A 12228-nucleotide genomic window follows, 5' to 3' on the forward strand; every position below is an offset into this window, starting at 1 on the left:
GGCTTAAAATGTAACATACTCTAGAGATACCTGTGATCGGAATTTGGTAAATTCTTTTTCACAATAATCTCTAAATACATAATATGAGCCCTTCTGTAGAGAAACCCTGAGGTTAATTTGTGTAATTTTCAAAAACATGAAAAAGAAATCATACTGTACTGAAACTCTATAAATGAATTCAGTGTCATGATGTTTTGTGCTTCATATAAGAGTAAGACTTTGTGTGTAGTCATCTGAGAAATCTTGTGCATTTATCATAGTCTTTTGGACCTGAGGAAAAAGTAGGGGCTTATTTTAAATTGTTCTTTCAGATGTAAAACCACTTACAGTCAGTCAACCAAAATCAGTTATTGTGTAGAAAAGAAATTGATAATGTCAACAATTTGTTTCTGCATCTTTATACCTCTCTTTATTTCAGTTTGAACCAGCAAAGTAATGGATAAAACCTTATTGGTTACAGGAAGGGTATTCCAACTTTAGTCTTCACACCAGAGCCAAAGGAAAGAACTTTGTCTCTGAATCTAGAACTAGATAACAAAACAACATCTCCCTGAAAACAGCCAAAACATTAAAAAGGCCCAGTGAAAGAAACGCAATTTGGTTCTCAAACCAGAACCATAAAATCCTAAAAAGTTTCAACAATGTTTTTAAGCTCAAACGATACCATTAACTAAAATATGACAGGCATGAAGAATCAAATCTCTCATACGTTTACTTGTATGTTTTGCATAAAAGTATCCTTAGAATTTGGGCATATAATTATGGTTATCAGAAGATTGGGAGTGGTCATCAGGAAGGTAGATAGAAAGTGGTTACAAGGAATATTTTCTGAAAAAGCAAGATGGCTTGAAGTCATAAATGATGGAAACATCATCACCCTTAACTGAAGGCGAAGGCATAAGTCACAAACAATCCCACACTAGTTTGGAATTATGATCAATATAATGGTTATTTATTTAAAGGGGAAAACATACAGATCACCATCCCAGACAACAGCCCTCTGCACAATCAGGAACGGAGTCTAGTCGCCGGAAGTGGAGCAGGATGTAAGAGAGCGCAAGCAGGGAAGTGGCCACTCTTTTAAAGGGAGAGAGACCATGCCCCAATGGGCTGGTATCTTAGCAGCTATTGGCTGGAGGAGCAGGAGGACCCCCCCACAACACCTCCCCCTTTTGTTTAAGTAAGAGAGTTCTAAACCTACTATGAAATTATGTACAATAAGTACAAATATTCTATTCTAACTAGCTTAGGTCTTGTATAATAAATAGCTTGGCCAAGTAATGAGTGGAAAGTAACTACATTTATATAGTCTTCAACCCCATCGAAGATCTGAGAAGGGAAATAATGTTACCTGAGTAATTGGGAAGTGCAATCAAACAACTTCCAAAACATGCAACAAATCACAGAGACAACTAGCTACCTGGGCAATCACCCAAGGTCGCGTTTGCAGAGTTGAAGCAACCAACTTTGGCTGAGGCCTAACATAACTGACATACCATTTTCAAAGGCAAGAAACTTGTCAAAACTATCTTACCCTGTCTTGGCAGGATATGACAGTCCTGTTTTTTCCATTCACAGATACTCTGCATTTCTGTCAGTGGTTGAGATATGGGCATTTTTTTGCCCAAAGGCCAGTTCAGCCAAGAAGAAAGGCTCCAGGTGGAGTGTCTTTGGTGCTCAACATTCTCTCGGGAATAGAGCGGTGTTGCCAGGAGCAATTGTGTCTCACTACCACAAAACTCTGAGTTAGATAAAAGGCCATTTTCTACAGCTCTTTGAAGAGGTTGAAGACTATCTATACTGAGTATAATCTCTATGTATCTAAAGAACCTGATTAGTCTAATTATAAATGACAAACTCAGAATACTATTGATCTATATAATTCTCAATACCTATCTAACTTAAAGACTAAGACAATAAACGACTGTGAAACAAATGAGGACAATGACCTCCAAATATAAACAATGTACAAATATACATTGCAGTATGGTAAATATATATCAATACACAAACAATATAGAAATATCTTATTCAGAGGTAGAATTGTACACTGCAATATGGCAAATATATACAATATATATCAATACAATATTTGTCAATACATAAAAATGTTTTAAGAAGAGGTAGAAACATACATGCATACAATAGTATAATTTCACTTTGTATCAATATATAAGAATCGATACCAATATATTTGTCTCAAAACAATAACTCACAAGTACCAACAAGTACAAATCTATTATCCCATCATCCCATTATCCCTCCTTTTTTTTTTCCAAAAGATCCCTGAGCTTATAAAATTCCTTTCCCAACCTTCAACCATATACCAATTATAATCAACCCCTAAATGATGTCCCTAAACCCAAGGGCAAACTTTACTGGAAGAGGGGACATCGTCCTCTAGAGATACTTCCAGCTGTCATGGGGGTGACGTTCTTTCTGGGGGATCCTGTGAAAGTAAAATGATGGTTACATTTCAAGATTAATGTCTTTTAAAATTGAAAATAGTCTCTGAGTATTTTGTGCAAGTCTGGCCAGAATGTTGTATAAGATATGCACCGTTTCAGCTAACCAAGTTGGAACTGTCTTGTGCAGCTGGTACCCAAAACAGGTCTTGTAGTAGCGCTATCAGTATCATGATGTCATATCAACCAGGTGGAGTTGTTGTTGTGGAGCCCCATCTTCTTCCTGGAAACCTCAAATGTCTCTTCAGGAAAAACGCATTGTTCATTGTGAAAAACTTAAACATTAATCATATAGACATATATATATATATATATATATATATATATATTCAATGAAAGGCATGATAGATATATTTAATGAAAAGTATGATAGATATGAAGAAAAGCAAAGATGTTTTCTAAACTCATTATTTCTTTCTGTCCCATATCATGGCTCTTGACGTGAGACAGAAACTCCAAAAATCCTGGGTTTTTCTCTTATCAACAGGCTTGGAATAGGAGAGGGACTGAGCCAGAGTCCAACTTGAAAACCAGCTCTATAAATTTAAAATTATGGTTTAATATATTTTACTTACACAACCTATTCAGTTTTCTTGATAGTTCCTATAGGGCAGGTATTTTTCCATCTGTCGGTATCCAAACAACCAGGGTCCCTTGAATTTTTCAAAGATGAGTGTTTTCCTGTGGAGATAAGAACTGAACCCTACCCCCATTCTATATGTTTTTCTTACCATCTGTATGAATATCATCATTGTGGATGAGTTGTCATTTCTCCTTTCCAAGGGGTTTCTCCTCTTTACATTGAACCTTTATTAAATTTGATGGTATCCACAATTTTTCTTCTCCTGTGGAAACAAGAGCAAAACCCCTTCTCCAACATAGCACATCTCCTGGCTTCCATTGAGAGGTCAGCACATCTTTGAAATAAATTAGTTGATTTAGTTCAGCAGACTTTTCCATTATCCAATGTCTTTCTACTGCTGTTGTTCCTTTCTCATTAGCGTTAAGAAAATTCAAGGTTAATAAAACATTATGTAATCTATTTCTGGGAGTATTTCCGGTTCCTTTCTGTTTGTTCAGCATGTCCTTATAGTACGATTTGATCTTTCTGTAACTGCATGACCTGTAGGATTATTTGGTATACCTGTAATATATTATAATAAGAAAAAAAGCATTTCATTTTCTTAGATACATATGCTGGACTGTTATCTGTCTTTATTTGTGCAGGTTTACCCATGATGGCCATAACTTCCAATAAATGTGTGATTAATGAATCAGCCTTTTCTGAGCTCAGGGCAGTACCCCATTGAAAACCTGAATACGTATCTATGGTGTGGTGTACATATTTTAATTTACCAAATTCCATAAAGTGGAACACATCCATCTGCCAGATTTCATTTCTCTTAGTACCCGTTGGGTTATTCCCTGCAGGCAACGGTGTTTGATATTAGAAAGAACAAGTAGGACATCTCTTTATAATGTCCTTAGCTTGTTGCCATGTAATGGAAAATTCTTTCTTTAGGCCTTTACTATTGACATGATGCTTCTTATGAAATTCTGAGGCCTGCAACATGCTTCCAATTAATAATTGATCAATCTCAGCATTGCCTTGTGCTAGAGGACCAGGCAGACATGTATGGGACTGGATGTGTGTTATGTACATCGGACAAAGCCTGTTCCTGATTATGTCTTGTACCTGGATAAACAATGAAGTCAACTCTGTGTCATCTGGTATAAATTCAGCAGTTTCAATATTCAAGATAACTCTTTCTGCATATTGTGAATCTGTAACTATATTAAGAGGTTCTTTAAAATCCCTTAGCACCATAAGAATGGCATATAATTCTGTCTTCTGGACAGAATTATAAGGGCTTTGTTCCACCTTACTCAATTCATCTGACTTATAACCTGCTTTCCCTGATTTATTTGCATCAGTATAGAACATATGGGCTTCAGTTATTGGAACATACCGTACAATTCTAGGAAGAATCCAAGAAGTTCTATTTATGAGGTTAAGTCTACCACTTTTGGGATAGTTGCTATTAATTTCTCCCAAAAAATTAGCACAAGTTCTTTGCTATGGTTCATTGTCTTCCTATAACTTTTTTATTTCTTCAGTAGTAAAAGTCACTATAATTTCTGCTGGGTCTATACCTGCTAGTTGACGAAGTCTCAGCTTACCTTTTATAATTAATTCAGAGACTTTCTCCACATAAGTTTTTAATTTTCTACTTGGTTTATTAGGTATAAATATCCACTCTAAAATAATATCTTCCCTCTGCATTAGAATCCCTGTAGGAGAAATTCTGGAAGGCAATATGACTAGGATGCAGCTAAGATTTGGGTTCACCCTATCCACATGTGCCTCCTGTAATTTTTCTTCAATCATTGTCAGTTCCTTTTCTACTTCAGCTGTCAGTTTTCTTGGACTATTCAAATCTTTATCACCATCTAAGGTTTTGTTTAAATGAACTATTAGATCAGGTGTTATCCCAACAGCTGGTCATAGACTGGAAATGTCTCCTAACAATCTTTGGAAGTCATTAAGAGTCTTTAACCGGTCTCTCCTAATTTGTGCCTTTTGCGTTTTAATTTTCTCTAACCCTATTCTGTAACCTAGGTAATTAATAGAATTTCCTCTTTGAATCTTTTCAGGGGCAATTTGTAATCCCCACCTAGGCAAGACTTTCTTTACTTCTTCAAACATCCTTTCTAAAATATCTTTATTTGAATCAGATAACAAGATGTCATCCATGTAATGATAAATTATGGACTTGAAGAATTGTTTACGAATTATTTCCAATGGCTTACTTACAAAATATTGGCACATTGTAGGACTATTGAGTGTACCCTGTGGGAGGACAGTCCATTGATATCTCCTATTAGGCTGAGAATTAGTATAAGTAGGCACTGTGAAGGCAAATTTTTCTCTATCCTTTTCTTGTAACGGTATAGTGAAAAAACAATCTTTCAAATCAATAACTATAAGAGGCCATCCTTTTGGTAATAGAGAAGGCAAAGGAATTCCAGATTGTAGTGGGCTCATAGGTTGAATTACCTTGTTGAAAGCTCTTAAATCTGTCACCATTCTCCATTTACCAGATTTCTTTTTTACAACAAACACAGGAGAATTCCAAGGGCTGGTTGATACTTCAATATGGTGAGCATCTAGTTGCTCTTGCACCAGCTGTTCCAATGCCTGTAATTTATCTTCAGCTAGAGGCCACTGTTTGATCCATATTGGCTTCTCAGTTAGTCATTTTAAAGGTAGGGCTGTTGTTACCTCTAAAGGTTTGGTATTTGCTGTATGTTCTTGAACAGCCTGAATGGCTGGTGACCTCTTTCCATAATACCTTATCATATCTTTCCCAAAATTATGAGTTCCTGGAACTACAGGAATGTTAATCTGGGTATTCCATTGCTGTAGCAGGTCATGGCCCCATGAATTTTTTTGCAATATTGGCTGTATATGGCCTTAGTCTTCCTATTTGCCCTTCGGGCCTATGCATTCAACCCATCTTGTGCTTTGTTTTACACGAGATAGGGTTTCAATTCCCAGGAACTGAACATCTACCTCTTGAAGAGGCCAATTCGAATGCCAAGATTCTGGAGTAATGATACTTACATCTGCACCTGTGTCTAATAAGCCTTCAATAAAAGTGCCATTTATACAGACTCTCAGCTTTGGTCTTTGATCGTTAATAGAAGTCTGCCAAAATATACGTTTACTCTGTCCTACTGGGTTTTTTGACTCATCCTCCATGCGTAATTCATCATTTAGACCAGTATTACTTTTTACAGCAGAAATTGAAGCTTTTAATTTTCTTGGTGAGGCACGTTCTCCACTGTGACTGGGAATGACTGGGCCATTGTTGGCTTGGGGGCCTGTGAGAGGCCCCTCAAGGCGTTTCCCAATGATATCGGGTTGCCCTGTCTGTCTGTTGTTGACCTGCATTCGTTGGACCAATGCCGGCCTTTACCGCATCTCCAACATATACCTGAAGGCTGAGGTCTCCTATTTTTGTCATTCCCAGAAGAGAGATTATTCCCAGAATATTTTTGCCTGCAATCCCCTTTCAGATGTCCTAATTTACCACAATTAAAACACTTGGCAGTTTGATGTCTCCTCAATGCTTTGGAAATTGCTTCTCCTACCCAAGATTCATCATTAGAACTAAACGTCTCAACATTCATTGTATGCTGAATCCATTCATCCATAGGTGCTGATCTAGACTTTAAAGACCCAATTATCTTTTTGCATTCTATGTTTGCATTCTCAAAAGCTAGAGATTCAAGAAGTAGTCGTCTAGCTTCTGGGTCTGTTACCCCCATGTCCAGAGCCTTAATTAATCTTTGCAAAAAGTCAATAAAGGGTTCTCTCTGTCCCTGCCTAATTCTGGTATATGATTCAACCCCTTTTGCTGAATCTTGTATCCCATTCCAAGCATTTAAAGCTGCTTGGTGACATAGACACAGTACTTCATCGTCATAAAGAGCTTGGACATGTAGATCAGCATATTCTCCTGCACCTAGAATTTGATCTTGGGAAACCTCCACACCTTTTGCTCCTCCTTGCTGTTCCATATGTTTGGATTCTTTTCTGAAATAGATTCCAAACATCAAGGAAGGTCCATTATCTAAAACTGCAGACACTAACTGATGGAAATAGTGTGGGGTAGCTCTGGCATTAGAAGCCCAACTCCTTATCATTTCCTTAACATATGCAGAGTGCAAGCCAAAAGTACCAATAGCTTGCTTAATTTCTTTCATATCATTCATTGCTATTGGCATCCATCTAGCTTCTCTGACTCCCTTTGAGCCTTTAGAAGTTGACGCTTTGTCAGAATGAATTACAGGATATGTTGCTAAAACTCTGGGTAAGCCAGTTCTAATAGCTGGTGGTGGTATTGTATCCTGTCCTTGTGCCTTCTCACTCTGTTCACCAGCTCCAATAATTTCTTCAATCATTTCAAGTCTTTTTATTATTATCTCTCTTAAATCCTGAATCTCCTGACCTGCATGTGTTTCTAGTGATTTCACTGAGGTATCAATTTTTTGGTCCCCATTCTGCACCTGTGATTCCAAAGCTTTTGAATCCTGAATCTCCTGACCTGCATGAATTTCTAGTAAAGATTGTATGGTTCTTAGGAGTGCCATATTCTTCCTAAATGATAGAATATGCAAAAGAATACTGAAACCTAGTAACCAGTAAATTAAGTTATCCCCATAGTCATATAAACCTTGCATGATATAACCCATTGTTTTGGTAACCAAAACAGTAAAATTCGTGTTGGAAATGAAAACTGCCATATTGCCTATTATCCAGCAGGTGGCGCTCTTGCCAAGTCACGACGAAAACGGGGTCCTGTTTCAGTGTCTGCCTGGTATTTTTTAAAAACTGGGAAATGCAAGCTGCTCAACAAAGTAAATGTAGCAACAGGCCCTGGTCAGATAGTACTTGGTTCTCTACCTTAGCATAATGGTGAAGGTAGCACCTAAATCTTGCTGCTGTATCCTGTTTGGGAAATACCATCGCATGCTCTAAGTCCTTCCTGACACCCATGGAGACAGTCCTGCTGCTTGCCCCTGGGAGACAAGTGTGTGGGAGATGTCACAGGTCCCTGTGTTCCACATGGAGCTTTGCTTTGGAAGTATAATTTGTATGAACAGTTATCCAGTCCCAAGACGAACTAGGTTTTTAATAAGCATCTTCAGTAGTTTTACACTTTCAGGCACCACAATATAAAAATCTAGCTTTCCCAGGTAACGATGTAGGGAACTTGGTCTGGTTGGCCATGTGGGCAAATTTGGAAGATTTTTTCCTTGACCTGTAAGATAGTATCCAAGTTAAATGTCCCATCACGTGGCCAGCCCACCTCAAAAGAGGGCCATTCTGAGGAACAGAATGTCTGCCAGCATTTCTTCTGGATTTTTACAGATGAATTATGAGCTTGACCTTTAACCTCCTTCCAATGATCTAAAGTCAGGGTTAAAGGGGTAGTTAATTGTTGTCCCATTTTATCAAAGCCAAACTGACACACAGGAACAAAAATACAAAGAGACAGACACAAACTCAAATCCAGAAGCTGGTGCTCTCACCACCACACTGATGGAGAACTGAAAATCACAAGAACAAAAAGACAGACATAGACTCAAATCAGAAGCCGCGCGGCAGCAGATCCAAAAATACAGATGGAGGATCACGACTCCCCAGGAGACTAGGGTAACTGGTCGCCCCTCCCTCCCACAAATGCCCATGAAATATCTTTCAGGGCTAAGGGCCAGAGGTCTGGGACACGTCTGTCCCCTCTCTTGGTCCTGTTTCAATACAGACCCTGCACAGGTACAATTTTCAAATTACTGATTTACAATTACACAGAGACAGAAACACAATCCACAAATAGACATAAAAAATGAGCACATTTATACCTCGAACTGGATCTAGAGTGGGTCTGGGAGCGACTCATTTTCCCAATCAGGGAACCAAATGTTGGACCCTAGTGTCCAATCACTGAGGAGGAGTCACCCCAAGAGACCATGTCTCATCACAGTTGATGTAAAAGCATGAGTATTTTATTAATTCTGTCATGACAGGGTCCTCTAGAAGACCTTGAATGTCTGGTACAGGCTATTTTTAAAGGAAAAAGCCACAGAAGGAAGGGGTGTCTGGGGGTGAATTTCTGGCCTTGTCAACACCAACCAGGGCATTTCTCATCAATAAAACACAAGAAGTCTATTAAATCTTTCTTTTTAACTCTTACTCCTCTCTCCTGGAATGACTGTTTAAATTCTTGTATGAATTTTTCTTCCTTTGAAAGTGATTGTCCCATGTCTATTGGACGACAATCAACCTGTGCCTAACTTGTCCTGCAGATCTGTCTGAGTACTACAGCTGCAGAATCTCCTTTTTTCTCCTGGTCCCGGGGTGTCATCCAATAGGCGGCCGTGCTTCAAATCCCTGTTCGGGTGCCACTTGACCCGCGCAGCAGGTCCTAAGTTACTCCAGGGTCTTGAAGAGGCACTATATGAAAGACATGGGAGGAATGAGAAATGGATGCCAAGCAGTATTTTGTCAAGGCATCTGTTTATTGAAGCAAGTTTCATGTCATAAATACTCCTCAGAAAAGAGCTTGGGCAGGGGGAACTGAGGAAAGGGGGAAGGGATGGAGGGTCTTGGTAGCTAGGCAACTAAGTGGGGCAGTTTGGCAGCTAAGCAGGGCAGTTGCAAGGTCAGTGGCTAGAACACCTGCTGTTAGTGATAAGCAGCAAGCCATGACGACACTCTCTGGTGCTTTCCAGAGCTTGAGTCTCCATGATCAACACGTAATGTTTTGGCTAACTTTAAGTTTTCTGTCTCAAGATTTTTACTTCAAGGCCCTGTGAAATGTGAGAAAGGAGAAGCCTGAAATGGCTCCTGACAATCCTATATGAGTAATAATCAACTCTTAAATGTTGTCCCTGACCGTGAAGACAAACCTGTTGGGAGAGAGAATGGCATCTTCTAGAATTGCTTCCAGATGTCATAGGGACGATGTTCTTTCTATAGGATATTATAAAGGTAAAATGATGTTTAAATTTCAAGATTGTTTTGGATAATTGCAAATGGTTTCTGAGTATTCAATAGGGTTCTTCTGAAGTTCTTATTTGGAATTCTGGCCAGAACGTTGTAAGAAGGTGCCTCATATCTGCAGCTTGTACCCATAAATCGGTCTCAGTGCTATCAGCATCATGCCATCATATCAAGCAGGCAGAGACATTGTGGGGCCCCAATGTCTTCTTCTTGGAAGCTGTTCTTTGTTGAAAATATAAGCATTATTCATGTAGACATATTTTCTGTGAAAGATAAGATATAGACAAAATGGGTATGAAGGAAAGTAAAATGCTCCTTTGAAATTGATCTTCTTTCTGTCCCATACCAGAAGGCTGTTGACATGAGACAGAGTTTTGAATTTTTCTTTTAACATCATGCTTGTATTTAGAGAAGGATAGACATTGTCTAATTCTCAAACCATTTCTGATTCTGAAGTAGAAATGTAAACACAAAAAGACAACTTCTAAAGCTGTAGCCCATACAAAGCACCTAACAGATTATCTCTCTTGGGGTGTGCCTCCTCACAGGTTTATAGGTCAGTAGCTGCCCCCTTCCTGAGATATAAAGCATACAGTGTGACAAACAGAAGCAAAAGAGAGAGATCAGCTACTACAGGTGAAAGAAAAATGAAAAATAATTCAGATAGTGAGAACAGTGTAAGCCATGTCTTAGAGGCTGCAGCAAAGTCAGCAGGACCTTTAGAGATATTCATATCTGTGCCATCAGAGCAGCAACAGCATACATATGCCCTAAGCCAGAAACTCTGAAAGGAAAACACACTGTGTTTTGACAGTCTTCCAAATAATTCCAGTATGTGTATAAGTTTTAAGACCTCTGATCCAGGCTACCAGCTCTCAAATGCTGTTTGCAGGTCACTTCTCTGTGATAGGATAGGAAGTGAAGTGGATGTAAGTTCAGATAACTTTGGAAGTGCATAGTCTACATTGCTTTTTGAGAGCTTCCAATAAACATTATCCATTGAAACGTGCTTGTATTTTTTGTTTGTTTGTTTGTTTTACGAATGACACTTTATTCAGTCATTTTCTTTACAATTGAAACTCTGGGAATTCAGAATTAACATCCTTGCCCGTGAGCTTCTTATACACACCAGAAAAAGTTTCCACCTTGTGCTTCACGTTGTTCTGCTGTGCTTCGTCTAAATGAACCTTTATGAGCCGGCTGCTGTCCAGTTTCACACGGATCCTCTTGCCCACAATCTCACTCAGGAAGACCAAGTCCTCCAGGATGGCGTAGTGAACTGCGGTGAGCGTTTGGCTTCTGGGGCCCTTCTGCTTAATTTTTGTACAGCTTTTCCGAGTTGGCTTGGGCAGAGTCTTCCTCTGAGCAATGAAGACTACATGTTTCCCGCTGAACTTTTTCTCCAATTCATGAACTAGCCAAACTTGGATTTTTTGGAAGGATTTCAGCTGAGGAACTGGTACAAAAATTATGATGGCTTTCTGGCCACCACCAATTTCAATGTTCTTGGCTGCAGTGATGTTGAGCTCCCGCAGCTGCGCCTTGAGATCTGAGTTCATCTCCAGCTCGAGCAGCACATGAGAGATGCCAGACTCGAACTCCTCCGGCTTCTCGCCTTTGGGCTTGACGATCTTGGCGCTCGAGCTGAACATGGCTTGCCCTTACGGAGTGCTGCCTTGGAAAGAGGATTGAAATATTTTAAGAAGTCCTACAATAAAGACCTTTATTTCTCATTCAGCTGTGGCTCTCTGTGATTCTGCTTATTCATACTTCCATAAACACCCTCTTAGGGATATCATCCTCACTATTCACATGGATGCAATGTAACTCACAGAAGATGAGGAGACTGTCCCCAAGTCACAGAATGTGTATCCATATTGGAAAGGACCTTAAAAATTTTTGTATTCTCAATACACTGCATCCTCTGTCCTTCCACTCTACTGTGTATCCAGGCATAACTCTGCGTTATGTAGCCAAGAATCAGGACAAAAGTCTCTGCATTTATCTTGAAGGAATTTTCTGACTACTCATCCCTGGAAGACCTATTCTTTCCTCTGTGCTCAGTTATGTACCTGGTGACCCTCCTCGGTACACTGCCTTCATGGCTGTGTGCATGTTGGATCCCTGCCTACACACACCCTTATACAATTTCTTAGTAATATTTTCACTTAGAAAATCTGCTGCACATCTACT

General features: G+C 39.2%; 1 protein-coding gene across 1 annotated transcript; it reads right to left on the minus strand.

Moving 5' to 3' along the window:
• Positions 1–11102: 11102 nt before the first annotated feature.
• Positions 11103–11687, minus strand: LOC130867005 (40S ribosomal protein S7-like). Its single transcript, XM_057758723.1, has one exon. The coding sequence runs from the start codon at positions 11685–11687 to the stop codon at positions 11103–11105; it is 585 nt and encodes a 194-aa protein (XP_057614706.1).
• Between the last annotated feature and the right edge of the window lie 541 nt (positions 11688–12228).

This window comes from Chionomys nivalis, chromosome 26 (assembly GCF_950005125.1).
Source record: "Chionomys nivalis chromosome 26, mChiNiv1.1, whole genome shotgun sequence".
Taxonomy (NCBI): Eukaryota; Metazoa; Chordata; class Mammalia; order Rodentia; family Cricetidae; genus Chionomys; species Chionomys nivalis.